Source organism: Podarcis tiliguerta (assembly GCF_965153285.1).
Source record: "Podarcis tiliguerta genome assembly, chromosome: 12".
NCBI lineage: Eukaryota > Metazoa > Chordata > Lepidosauria > Squamata > Lacertidae > Podarcis > Podarcis tiliguerta.
Window position 1 is genome coordinate 2,929,737 of NC_139545.1, and position 14,481 is coordinate 2,944,217.

Here is a 14,481-nt window from a genome sequence, read left to right on the forward strand (position 1 = left end):
TGCTGGATCAGGCCAGTGGCCCATCTAGTCCTGGATCCTGTTCTCACAGTGGCCAACAGGCATCAATTTACACTTATTTACATGGCTTATGTTGAATTGCACTTGCCATTTTATTATCCATTCACTCAGGTTGGAGAGCTTGTTTTGGAGCTCTTCACAATTCTTCTTGTTTGAATGACCCTGAATTGTTTTTGAATAAGTTAAATAGCAGAGGTCTCAGTGTTGATCTTTTTTAAATAAAAAATAAAATAAGGTGTTGTTAAAGTTTTTTCATAATACAATAAGATAAAAGAAACTAAATAAAAACAAAAACAGAGAAAGAGAAAACACCAAAGGAAAACAAAAAAGTAGAAGAAAAGAAGAGAGAATAAGAGAAGAAAAATAAATAGAATTTCCATTTTTTTCTTTTGTCAGTTTCATAAAAGAAATTATTCAAAATATTCACTCTAGAATATTTTCATGCAACTGATCTACTTTCTGTTAGGCAATATTTCCCCAGTCTTCCTGACCCAGATGTCTCAAATTAATCTATTTTCCTTTTTACACAAAAGTCCAAAAGGCATTCTCGTAACTATTGTTTAAATAAATGTCAGCAATAGTTTTTCTCTAATCAACATATCAGCTTTCTCTCCCATAACTTTAACAACCATTTCCCATTGTGAGATGTACAAGTTCCTATCAGTGGGGAAGCTCACGCATCTCTTGGTATGGGACATGCACAAATGGGCACTTCAGAAGACTTAGTGGCAGGGTAAAAAGAGGAAGCCTAAGTGAGTGTTACTCTCTCTTGGCAACTCCTTGTAACATGTTATGCCAACTTCTAAATATATAACAGCCACAGTTGCCTCCCACCTTCACTGCATCCAGTTAAGCAAGGGTAAAGTTACTTTCCAGATTCATCAATGTGAATGCACATCAGCATGGATTTGTAGTAATATGAAAAAAAATACTGCTTTTTATTTTGAAAAAAATACTGTGTGTCTGTTGTATATTTTAGCCAGTGTGCAATGTGGATCAAGAGACTTTGAGAGAACTGGTGAAACCAAGCATTGACTATGTGCGCCATAAAAAATTTCGATCTGGGAATTATCCATCATCTTTAAGTAATGAAACTGACAGGCTGGTGCATTGGTGCCATGGTTCCCCAGGAGTCATCCATATGCTCATGCAAGCATATAAGGTATGTCCTTGTTTAGCTCAATCATGAGGCATGGAAGAATGCATACAGTGGTACCTTGGTTCTCAAACTTAATCTGTTCCGGAAGTCCATTCCAAAACCAAGGCGCGCTTTCCCATAGAAAGTAATCCAAAACGGATTATAGTGGTACCTCGGGTTACATACGCTTCAGGTTACAGACTCCACTAACTCAGAAATATTACCTCGGGTTAAGAACTTTGCTTCAGGATGAGAACAGAAATCACGTGGTGGCGGCGCAGCAGCAGCGGGAGACCCCATTAACTAAAGTGGTGCTTCATGTTAAGAACGGTTTCAGGTTAAGAACATACCTCCGGAACAAATTAAGTACGTAACCAGAGGTACCACTGTAATCCATTCCAGACTTTTAAAAACAACCCCCAAAACAGCAATTTAACATGAATTTTACTATCTAATGAGACCATTGATCCATAAAATGAAAGCAATGTACTGTACTATAAAATAAATAAGACCGTATTGTAGATGATAAAAAATAAAATTATTTTTTTTCTTACCTGCACTGATTATAGTCATTGTTTGGATGGGGGGCTTTTATCCATTTCCACAATCACACAATCATTCAGTAGCTGAACTGGGTTCCACACAGTCACAAAAACAAATTAACTGAAAAAGCCTCAAAAACGCAAAATAAATAGCAAATACAAAAGCGCCAAACTTAATCCGTTCTGGAAGTATGACTTCCGAAAAGTTTGAAAACCAAGGCACAGCTTCTGATTGGTGCAGGCACCCTGGAAACAATAGCTGACAGCCACATCAGATGTTTGGATTCCGAAAAACATCTGAAAACTAGAATGCTTGCTTCTGGGTTTTCGGCCTTTGCAAACCAAGGTACTACTGTACTTCAAAATTGAAAGTTGGGTTTCCAGGTTTCTAACGGGAACCCATAGTATGGGTTGCATGTTGTCTACACTGCTTCTTAAGACAGAATGTCTGTACTTCGTGCATTAAGAAAATTGTTAGTTCTGTAAGTCCAAGGGGATTTCTAAGGAGAAAAAATATTAATAGCAACACAAGGTACTTTCCTGGTGCCATATGGCAAACTGCTTTTGAAGTTGTGGAAGTTTCAAAATTACTGTATTTTCCCGTCTATAAGATGTATAAGGACACCCCTCCCATTTTTAGAGACTCAATTTTAGGAAAATGAGCAGAGATGGCCCAAAGTTGTTGAGCTTCTCCCCCCATGCAGCTGCGGGCTGGAAACACTCGCTATATCACTTCCCACACACAGCGGCATCGAGGGAAGTTGTGCAACTGGTGGGCATGCCACTTCTCCCCCGGCCATGCCACTATCCGTGTACTGGATGACCTCAGTTTTTTGACATGATTTTTGAGTCAAAAAACCTCGTCTAATACATGGAAAAATATGGTAGTATGTGGCGTGTCACCTGTTCAAATTTAAAAGAATGTGTTGCTTGACCCTAAGCAGCTCTTAGGATCCTTCTGTTTGCCCAGGAGCACAGAAACAACATGGCAGGCACCAGCCCTTTTATTAAAAATAGTCAGTTCCCAACAGCCTGCTGAAACAAAAAGGTCTTTATTTGCTGGCTGAAGGACAAGGAGGGAGCCAGTCCAGCTTCTCAAGGGAGGGAGGTTCAAAATTTGGGAGCAGCCACCAAGAAGGCCGTCATTAAAAATAGTGAGTATTTTTAGTTCATTGCTGTGGCTAAACTTGTGTTCACATTTCTGCAGGTTTTCAAAGAGGATAAATATTTGAAGGACGCAATAGAATGTAGTGATGTCATTTGGCAGAGAGGATTGTTGAGGAAAGGCTATGGCATCTGCCACGGGACAGCTGGGAATGGCTACTCCTTCTTATCCCTCTATCATCTCACTCAGGATAAAAAGTACCTCTATCGAGCTTGCAAGGTACTCCTTAATTTTATTTTCTGATGCACATACTGGGTGATACTCAACGCTAGTTATACTTAGAGAAAACCCATTGATTTCACTGGACCTGCTCCAGAGTATGACTTAGTTCAGGAGCATCCAAGAGGGTGCCCTCCAGAAGGTCAGAGATCGTGAGCCTTGCAGTCCAGGAAACATTTAGAAAGCACCATGTTGGCTTCTCTTGATACACTGTGCAATCTTAGTCATGTGTATGCAGAAGCAAGTCCCACCGAGTTCAGAGGGACTTACTCCCAGGTAAGTGGAGTTAGGATTGTAGCCTTAATTGGATAATACTCATAACTCTGTTCTTCTTCCTGTGTTCTTGCTTATTTATGGCTGAAAGAAGGTGTTGTTTAAAGAAGAGGAACTTTCAAATTATTCTCAATCCTTTCTTTTTCTTTTTCTTAAGAAAAAAGGTGCCAGTACTCAACATGAAGTTGTTGTAGCATGTGCCACACTTTAAACATTTTTTTAAAAAGGTGCTGGTACTGCATACCCTTGAGTACCCCCAGAAAAAAGCACTGATTCTTAACAACAACAGCATAATTTAGTTTAGGGTCTCAAAATTATACTGATAACTGTTTAAAGAATAAGCTGGGTCCCCGGCAGAATTAGCGGCAATCTAACAGAAAAAAGCAGAAAGAACAAGAGGAGGGACTCAGGAACAAAGACCGTGTCCACGTAACTCACATTACATAAAGCAAGTGGGGCCTGAAATGAAATGTTTCAAGGTGGGGCATCCCATTTAGGGTTCCAGCCGTGCTTTTCCCCAGTTACTTGGGCATTTTATGCCCACTGAACGAGTTTGCTTCTCAATGACCTATGATTGTTGATGGGGGTTTTATTTTCTAAGGACGTTCTGTATTTCTGAAAATTCTGACACACACACACCGGTTTGCTGATACCTCCCCTTTGTGCATGGATGCTGCCATTCTGTCTACATAAGTATGCAGGCTTGAGTTTGCTGTTATGGGAAAGTTATGAGATAGGTAGTGAAGCTGACTTCCAGGGTTGAGGCGGCCTCTGCCCAGATTAGCTGGCATTCATGGAAAGAGCCCATGCCTGGACCAAGACCTAGTGGCTGTTGAGTGGAGGAGCCATCAGTGAGGTGGGTTTTGTTGGAGCAGTGACAGCACTTCTGTAGAAAACCGTGAAAATGTTGTTGCTACCAATGTGGCACAGCCTCTTGAACAAAGATGGTGAATACATTAGTTGCTAAGGGGTTTGTTTACTATCTTTATCCAAAGCACCATGGTGCATCTGCAGCAGCACAACCAGACATCTTCACCTGCCCCAGCTGCAACAAAGCATTTCTCTTCCATATCCGTTTGACTCCACCCCCCCCCCAGTGCACTCCTCCATTATCTCCCAAGACAAGAAGGAACAAGAAGCTGCTTCAACATTAAGCACAGACATTTATTTACAAGACAAGCTACTTCAGGAAAGGGCTGCTGGTGGGATTTAGTCCGTGCTCAGGGCTACTGAGTGCACTATGCTCCCTTCTAATGTAAGCACATGACTTACATTGCTACTTAGTAGATAATATCTCTTCCTTTCACTGTGTCCAATGAGAGAGAGAGAGGTCAGTTCTTTGTAAACCTTAATCACTGCAGATTGGATTTTGGATAATCTGCACTTGCAATTTCCTGAAATTTCATCAGAAACTTTATCAGGGCTGAAGTTAGATTTCTTAATCAGCTGACTTCTTGCACACCACAGTATTTCATATCTATTGGATATACATCTTTATTTATTTTATTGGTTTTCAATATTTTAGTCATTATTTCTTCATCCCTATTTGCTGCGTTTCCCCCAGTTTGCAGAGTGGTGTCTGGATTATGGTGCACACGGCTGTCGTATTCCTGACCGACCCTACTCACTGTTTGAAGGCAAGACACTTTTTATTGTTGAATTCTGTATTCAGTAACATGTATATTATAAAATTGTTATATGATTGAATTCAAAGCTACATGGTTTAGTTGCACTGTAAATTCACTTAAGCTGATATTGGCCTGGTTCACATGTTTTGCCAAGCCAATCTGTGTCTGAGCACATGAGCCTGTGGACTCCAGGAAATGAAATGGTTCTGCCGCTGTGTTAAGTCAGGGTTTGGCTTAGTGTGCCATCTGAACCTGGGCTTGTGCTTTAGCTCTCCTAGACAAGCCATGAACAGTATAGGGCAAACCCTGATTAGACCTTGTGGTTAGTCTGCAGGGAGCACATATATGAGCTGAACCACAAAGTTCAGACAACATGCTACGCCCAGCTGTGGCTTAGCTCAGTGTAGCAGCAGAACAACTGGGAAGAGCAAAGTGTCTGAAATCTCTTCTTTTGGAGTCCGCATGCTCACATGTCCATGTGTGAACCAGGTCCAGGTCTGCAGTCCTCAACATGCTTACATGGGAGTAAAGCCCAGTGAACACTGTGGGACTTACTCATGAGTAGATGTGTATAGGGCTGCACAACAAGCCTGCTTAATGAAATGTGCATGGTTCCTGCTTAATATTCACGGCCAGACTTGAAATGCATGTGCAGCCATGCTTTTCCTGCACCCCAAAATCATATTTTGTTGTCCTGAAAGTGGTAGCAAAATTTCTTCATCAGCTTCAAGTTCCTAGTAGTCACATTTTGAAGTCCTCCTGCTTTTTGCCTCAGCTGCAAAGCAGTTCCAGCTTCTTTTCCTCACGTTGGTCAGCCTGGATAGCTCAGTTGGTTAGAGCGTGGTGCGGATAATGCCAAGGTTGCATGTTCAATCTCCGTATGGGATAGCTGCACAGTCCTGCATTGCAGGAAGTTGGACTAGATGACCCTCAGGGTCCCTTCCAACTCTATGATTCTTTGATTCTATGAGTTGATCTTTGGGTATCATGGCAGTTATCCATTTGGAGTCTGAGCAGGTAGTGGCCGTCATTGACTCTATTCATTGACAAGAACAGAATCTTATTTGAGAGCCTTGTTTATGACATTGTGCCAAAGGTGCCAAGCCATTTGCACATGGCAGTATGCAGATGATGCCACCCAACCATTAAGTTTAATTGAGCAATAAAGATCAGGAGACCAGTCTCCTGCTAGGAAGGAATTGGGGTCATTTTTTTAGCAGTGCATTCTCATGGGTGGAAGGCTATAGAGAGAGGTGGCGATATATTAATTGACATGGATTTAAGTGTGTCACAGCAAATCCTATTCCACTGATTTCAGTAGGGTAGCAGCCCAGTCCTATCCCAGGTTTACTGGGAAATAACTGATTTCAGTTGGATGTGTATGTCTGCTTAGAAATAAGTTCCACTGAGTTTAGTGGGACTTTCTCCCATGTGTAAGCATGTCTGCTCAGAAGTAAGTCCTGTTGAATTTAATGGTGCTTCTTCACAGGTAAGTGGACAGATAATTTAGCAAAGAACTACAGCTTTAGTTATAATGTAACTGACTTTTGCTGCATTTTGTCCTTTTGAGTTCTACAGCCCTGTTCACTTTTCCTGCTGCCAGAGCAACTGAATTACTGTTGCTGGAAGATCTGATTTGTTCTATGCTGTAATCTGTTTGAGGGTCAAGTTTGGCAGATAGGATTATAGATCTCAGCAATGTATAGTCTCTGCGTGTTTAACTTTCTCATAGACATCTTACCATGGAAACTCAAAAATAGACCATTGATGCTCAGCACTGAAGGTTGTTTTCAGAAATGACTCATTTGCCATCTGTTGTTAACGCATGGAACTGCAGAATTATTCAAGAGTATCCACAGTTGTGCTGACATTATCACTGCATTTCACACATAAGAAACCTCCATTTTCATCCATGGAAATGTTCTTCATGTCACAAAATTATCATACAGAGTGCTGCATTTCATTAAGATGACCAGCTTTTCTTACCCAACAGTCATTTGTGAAAAATGGGGGCTTGAGGGGTATGTTCAATACCCTGTTTTTCAAAATTGGCTATATTAGGATAATTCGGTTTTACCATAATGCTACAGGAACACACCAAAGCCAAATGTTCTTTGCAAATGCAAATACAGCTCTTCTCTCCAGGATATAAGATGTATCTTCTGAATCAGTCCTGGTGAAACAGCTTGGCTGTGTGTGACCCTCTGGCTTTCTCCTGCAGCTCTCTGAATGTTCCCCTTGCCACCACTAAAAGCCAGTCTCCTCCCCATTTCCTGGAGCTCATGTCCCCTGTGGCAGCCTTCTGAGAGTAGATGCCAGTAGTGCGTCTTGTAGCAGATACCCTGGCAGCTGTGCTCAGAGACCAACCATAAAGTGTACCAGGTGCAATCCCTTTGGCGGCACTGTGAAAGTAATAAACAGGCAGATCCTGCCTTCCCTTATGGACTGGTAACTTCTGTTTTATGTGTATTTAATATGCAAGGCTGTTCCAGGGGATCCCTTGCAGCTCTCTCAGGATAAGATCGTGGCCCAAGGATCCAGGCTTTCTGTCTTTGTGCTTTTTTGAACTTGGAATTTGTCCACTTCAGGTATGGCAGGAGCTATCCACTTCCTCTCCGACATAATCGACCCCCAGAACTCCCGCTTCCCAGCATTTGAACTCGGCCCTCAAAGGAAAGAAAGCAAAGAGGAGCAGAACAGCTAAATGAAAACTGGAGATAATGCCCAAAGCAACATGACTGCTTAGTGCCTCAAGTGAAACTGAACCAACGTTGGGAGTCTGGAGGAAAAACTCTTTCTCGCCTGTTCTCCAAAGAACCACGCTTGTCGTTACTGCATGAGCGAGAGAATTCCACATTTCAATGTTTCATTCTAAGAGATGCCTTGAGCTGTGGCAGTGATCAGGCTTAAGTTCATTGGGACTCTTGCTTTTTCAGTTTTCACAGTTGTCCTTCCAGGTCTTTCTGGGTGTGTTTGCATGTTCCTTGGTGTTGTCCGTAACTGTAAAGTTTTTTCCGTTCATTGTGAAGCTGAAAACTGGTCAGTGACATCTTGTCCTGCTTGTTTTTCTGTGCATGGCTGTAATGACAGCACACACCTCTCCACCGCTGAAACAGGACCTCACATTTGGAACACTCTCTCTGCCTATTAGCTACCATGAATGAATGAGGGAGGCAAGCCCAACCAAATGCACAGCTTGGTTGACCCTTTTCTGGACTCACAACTTCAAAGTCATTGAACATTCCTTCCACACACACACACACCCCCAAGACATCAAGAGCATGGTCCAATCAGAGTTAAGAACCTTTTTAAAAAACAAATCTCCTATTGATTTTCTTGAAGAGGTTAACTGTATGATTAAAATTCTGCCATTGAAATCAGTTACCCGACGTCTGGCCAAATTATTCCCCAAATCTACCTTCCCCGTACCCAGCATGGGGACTTTTTAAGGCTTTCAATATACCTAAAGTTAATCACAAATGTTGCACTGGTTTCCATGGGAAAAAATTAAACAAATACTACACTCTACTGTCGAGATGTATGGGGCTGGATTGTGCCTCCAAGAGTGAAGCTCACTTCAAATTAAATAGGTGAGCATTACATCTTCTGTGCCTCCCACCCTTGAAATAAGTCTACAGTGCACATTTAAAAAAGTACTTCTATGAGCTTTTCAGATTTGAAAACTCTCTTAAGTGCTTTCTGAAATACAAGATCCTTTCAATGTAGGGAGGGGGCCATAGACATGCCCTAAGTAGCCCACATAATTCCACCAATTTTGTAGAGGAACATCATCCCTTCAGTTCTTGTGCATCATGGAAGGTTTTCTGACAAAACGAGGCAGAGCCACACAAAAGCAGTATTGGGTTCAGCCCCACGGTTTAGGGAAGGACTCTGGGAAATGAAAGGGCTTACTACTGCTGTTGAAGTTTCTGAGAAGGGGCCCAGGTATCCAGTTCTAATTAATAGTAAGACTGTCAATCTCCCTGCTAGGTGACATAGACAGTCCCATTTTTGTTGCTTCACCCTCTGAAAGGTTGCTTTGTTGTTGTTCCTCTGTCTGAAGAGCTACATAGTGAGTGTGTCACTCAGGCCCTGAGTCACAACTTTGTTTTGTTTACATTTTGCTCTTCCACATCTTCTAAAAGAAATTTTTGACAATTTGCATTGCTGGGTGTACTTTTTATATAGGAGAAATTTGGCTTCTTGAATAGCTTCCAGTCACCGTTGCTGAGAAGTGAACCCCACTTCCTAGGTAGGATGTTTAAAGGTTGTTGTATCAAATTGTTCTGAGTTTTGTTGCACTGCTTTATTCTAACAGAAAAAGGACAGCCTCTCAACGTAAATGAGAGCGTTTTGGAAGAAGGGGTCGTGGATTGGGGGAAAGTCAGTTATCACAATGTTTTGCTGTTAAAGTTGTTTTCAAAAAAAATAAATTTAGCAAAATACAGATGTGTTCTAAACAATTTTTTCTTACCTATCTGCCTATGTGCTCTGACAACAGACAGCATTAGTTGAAACTACATGTTACACATGACATAGGTCTACTACTAGTGCCACCAAAACTGGCAGCACTGCGCAAGCTCCACTCCATCCACTGGGATTTCTTACAGTGTTATGTGGCATCATCACACTGAGTTTATCACCACTTTCATGGCTGACAAAGACATGGAAACTTCCAACATGATGATATTGTAGTGCAATGTATTAGATTTAGCGTATTTTGCGCTCCATAAGACGTAGTTTTTTCCTCTTAAAATCTAAGGGGAAATGTCTGCTACACAGCCTTCCCGCTGCTCCCCGAAAGGAACCAGAAGCCTCCGGAGCGCAGCGGGAACTCCTGCTGCTCTCCAGAGGCTTCGGGTTGCCTTCACTGAAGGCGACTGAATGCACCTTGAACGCACTGAACGCACCTTGTTTTAGAGGGGGAGAACAAGAAAAAAAATTCTCCCCCTCTCTGCGCAGCGCCCCTTCAGTGAAGCGGCTGGAGAAATGGAAGGGGTGTGTCCTATAGAGCGAAAAATACGGTTAAGTATTATGGTTGACTGTGGGAGATCCCAGCACTATCATTTGGGACAGCAGCCTTGTTTCATTCATATGTAACTGCAGCTGTGTAACTTGATCCCCTCCATGTTTTAAGTCCCACTGGGTTGGGTGACACTTGCTCCCAAGGAACCCTGCAGAGAATTGCAGCCTTTTCCCACTAAGTGATTTGTGTGAAAGGTATTTGCTATTGGTGAGATTGAAATGCATGAAGCCTCCCTTTTGGAAATGCCTCCAGGCTTTACCTGCAGCCTGTTGTCTTTGCTCAATTTTGCTTGTCACTTTAATTTAAAATGCTTGGTGTGTTTTGTAGTGGGCCCTAAGCGAGTCAGCACTGGAAATAAGGCCCCTGAATTGAATAGGCTTTCTTGTTCCCAATAAGAAAATTATTCAGACAGTTCATTTTTGTGACAAAAAGCCTCTCACTTCAGATGATTTGCCTTAGAGCTGCTCCATACTTGCCACTCATTTATAGCACAGTCAGTAGAGCATGAGACCCTCATTCACAGGGTTGTGGGTTCAAGTCCCACGTTGGGCAAATTCCCCCCATTCCAGTGTATTGGACTAGAGGACCTTCGTGGTCCCATCCAGCTCTCTTATTCTCCATGAAGGAAGGATTCACTAGGGCATGTTCATAAATATTAAAATTGCTAATCTTCAGTCACACAGGATAATTCTCTTGAATCAACATTTGTGGATTGTGACCACCTACACCATAAATCGATGTAACTCCTGCTGTCATAACTCAGTTTGCCCTCCTTCCCACTTAAGGGACTTTTGTATGTGAAAGGGGGGGGGTGACTGTCCTTAGAGATTTCACCCAAAACTATGATTCCCAGGGCTTCTCATGGAAAACCCAAATGCTTAAGCTGTTTTCTAAACCATTTTGTAGCATAAAAAGGTAAAGGTAGGTATAACCTATAGAAAACAAATGTGCTTACAGTTAAGGGCCGCCTTCTATGTATATGTTCAAAGCACTTGCACAGGAATGTGCATCAAATCTTTGTATATATCAACTCAGAAATAAGTCCCACTTGGGTCAATGGGACATTCCTAGGTGTGCATAGGATTGCAGCCTCAGTCACAAAATCCTTTGTCCATAAATGAAGTGCCATAGGCTGAATCCTTGCACACCTATTTAGAAATCTGGCCCTTAAGATTTAGAGTTCCAGGGTTGTTGTTTTTCAGGAAAGGGGATTGCCCAGATTCTTTGAGTTCATTTCCTATTGTAATTGGGCCATAGTCCAATAAATAACATTTGTATTTAGTTGGGTTTTCCAACTAAAATTGAGTCCATGATCTGTCTTGCTTGAACTGATTGAGTTATCTTATAGTACCTAATTTCCCCTTGGGTGATACTTTCTGCATCAAAGAATGGTCTTGAAAATATATTCGGTGGTTTAGAAATCATTTTAGGAACATACAAAATTGCCTTATACCAAGGGGGCCAATTGGGTCATATAATGTAATAATGAGGGTTGGTATACAAATTTAATTAATAATAATAATATTGACACTGATTGTCAGTGATTCTCCCCTGCTTCAGCCCTACCTGGAGTCTTTTTCAGCCCTGCCTGGAGATTGAATGCTGGACTCTTTTGCATGTGCTTCACCACCAAGCGGAAACCGAAAACCAAACCTGAAGCAATCTAGCCAGCTGTTGGGCACAGGGAGTTGGATTTTGTTGTCTTCCACTCTCCCTCCCCATAGATAGCTGGTATGTGGCATTCAGCGCATCTAGCCAGGTCTAGTATGCACGCACAACCCCAGCTGGCAGATCAGGCATATACATGTTTCCACAAATGGTTAGGAAGACAGGAGAATTGCTAGGGACCCCGTTAATGGGTTGCGGCTGAGAAGTTGCACACAGCTTACGTGCTTATCTGTGCCACACTACATTTTGATAATTCCAGCCACATTAGATACTATACACAGGGAATTATATTAGTCTTCCAGATTGTGGGTGGGAAACCACAGGCTCTTGGGACTCTACTCAGGCCACACCTCTCACTGGTCCTGCCCTCCCCACCCTCCGCCATCCATTTTTCTGTCTGGCTGGATATGTCTTTGAATTGCAATAATGCCTCTTGTGTACCTGCATGGTGAGATGTCCCTGTAGAACCCTTGGTGTTTTACATAGCAAGACTGCAGCCTACTGTGCAAAGGTAAGAGGGGGATCTGTTGCCCTAACCAACCAACCAACCAACAGCATGTGGTCTCCAGAAGGCTGCCCCCCTAGAAAATGCAGCTCAAGTTGAAAAAAGTTCCCCACTTCTTGTTGTAGATTTAGACCCTGAGAAAACAATTACATTATAAAGTAATAGAATGTGGTATATTATTAGGCAGGCAAAGATAACATCTAAGGATGTGTGCAAGAGAGATGCATATATTCTCTTTCAATTTCATTTGTGGTGGCAGAGAGTGAAAAACACCAGGATTCCAGAGTCTCCATTAAAACAAATGACAGGCAGTGAGTTTGTAAGATATAATTAAACACTTGGCAAAATGGGAAACCGCTGCTTGACATGAATGGCTGTACGGCCAAGAGGAATTTTTCCTGTTTTTCCCGCAGCAACGCTTGCCATATCGAAGTCCCACAGCCAGCTCCTCTCATTGCTTTTTTATTGGAAATAACATCATTTTTCAGTCCGCAACTGAATTATGGATTACGTGCTTTAATTCTCGTGGAGGGCATTGGCTGATATTAATGAGGCCTATTGCCTCAGGAGGGGTTTGTGAATACAGTGACTCATGAGGCCCACTCTACTCTCCTGATTCTCTGATAATGGAAGCTGGATATCATAATTCTGAAGAGAGAAAGAAACCAAGACAAAGAGACCTGCACTGTGGCAGGTCTCATTAGCAATCAGAGCCACATCCCTGGCAGCTGGTTTGCAAGGTCCTATTAGCATACTTGCCCTAAAGGGGCTCTCCTCTTCTTTGGCAAAGGTGCATTAATTATCGTGGGCTTGACAGTAAATCCAAAGGGGTGCACTGCTGTCTATGAAGCTGAGATGGAGACAAAATAACAAAGCCTCTTTGTGATGAACCTTTGGCACCTGGCAAGCAGGCTGTTGTTACCTGCACTGCCAGATATCTTGATTAGAATGTGGTTAACTGGCATGAGATGGGCTTTGCGAGGGCTGAAGCCATTATTGAAAGAGCATAGCTCAAGGCAAGGCCATTGATGCCCACCTGGTCATTCAGATTAGCACAGCAAGGTATATGATGGGCCGTAGGTGGAGCTTCTGGTCAATCGTGGGTCAAGCTTCACAGAAACATTGTCTTACCTCAGACAACATTACTATAGACAGGTGAAAATTAGCAAAGATGTATAGAACTGCCTTAAATGTTTGTTGGAAATGCAAGGAGAAAGAAGGCACATTCTACCACATGTGGTGAATGTGCAAGATAAACGCATTATGGGAAATGATTCACAATGAGTTGAAAAAAATGTTTAAAATAACGTTTGTTACAGAGGCTTTTTTGCTAGGTATTCTAGGTAGAGAGATTCCAAAGGAGCAGAAACAATTATTCATGTTTGGGACGACAGCAGCATGGATACTATTGGCCCAGAGATGGAAAGAAGATAAAGTTCCAACCAGAGACGAATGGCTGATGATGATGGACTACGCCGAAATGGCAAAATTGACTGGGAAAATCAGAAGCCAGGAAGAGAAGAATTTTAAGAAGGAATGGGGAAAAAATTATAATGTATTTAAGAGAACACTGTAAACAGCTAAAAACTATGGCAGAATTTGAGTAATGCTTGTAATGTACGAAAAACTATGGTAAAAATTGTGGGAATGTTCAGGGATGCAGGAGAGGATATATTGTCTGATTATATCCTTATCCAGCTTGTGTTAACAAGTTCCACAATTTCAGCAGAGTAACATTCCCCTTTATTTTAAGCTTTGCAACATCTGCGTTTGCTCAGGCTCGCTAAAGCCTCTATAATAACTGTTCTGGTATTTCCCCTTATTCCCTCATAAAATATAAGAGATGACACAGTCTTTTACAAAAGTATAAAAAGAGTTTACTCACATTCTGTTCACAATCAGATCCCAGAAGGCAGACTTAGTTTAATGAAGTAGCATACACTTGGAATCTATCTCTTAAGAAGACAGTCCCTTTGTCCTCTCCTGGCTGGAAGCCAAGAGGGCATCTTTGGCTCAGTAGATGTTGTTTCTTCAATGCATGTGGAGAAAGAGAGAGAGATGGCTGCCCTGCCCTGTGCTTTTGTCATTCCCTGCACAGGTGAGGCCACACCCACCTCTAGTCACATGCAGAGGAAGTCTGTCCCAGCCCAGAAGGAAACAGGAAGTTTACCTAGCTGGACAAATATCCCTCCCCATGTGTAAACATGTTCACTCTAGGAATGTTGTACTTGACTGCTCTTGTGTTTCACATTCCACAAAAATGGATTATTTTTCTTAAACAAAATCAAGAAAATAAGAG

The 14,481-nt window shown here is 42.1% G+C and overlaps 1 protein-coding gene and 2 long non-coding RNA genes across 4 annotated transcripts in view; 1 reads left to right on the top strand and 2 right to left on the bottom strand.

Moving 5' to 3' along the window:
- The window catches only part of LANCL2 (LanC like glutathione S-transferase 2), a 28,725-nt gene extending 19,295 nt beyond the window's left edge, over positions 1-9,430 (top strand). For both annotated transcript variants that reach the window (XM_083407088.1, XM_083407089.1), the window contains exons 6-9: positions 998-1,180; positions 2,906-3,082; positions 4,920-4,992; positions 7,572-9,430. In XM_083407088.1, coding sequence (XP_083263214.1) covers positions 998-1,180; positions 2,906-3,082; positions 4,920-4,992; positions 7,572-7,687 — 549 coding nt within the window. In that variant the 3' untranslated portion in view covers positions 7,688-9,430. The remainder of the gene's footprint in view (positions 1-997; positions 1,181-2,905; positions 3,083-4,919; positions 4,993-7,571) is intronic.
- The window catches only part of LOC310661313, a 156,800-nt gene that overhangs the window by 23,786 nt on the left and 118,533 nt on the right, over positions 1-14,481 (bottom strand). The window lies entirely within an intron of this gene.
- On the bottom strand, positions 1,714-2,898 carry LOC310661332. The gene is made up of 2 exons (XR_014503910.1): positions 2,634-2,898; positions 1,714-2,601 (listed from the first exon to the last, which is right to left on the bottom strand). It is a non-coding gene; the product is annotated as an uncharacterized lncRNA (long non-coding RNA).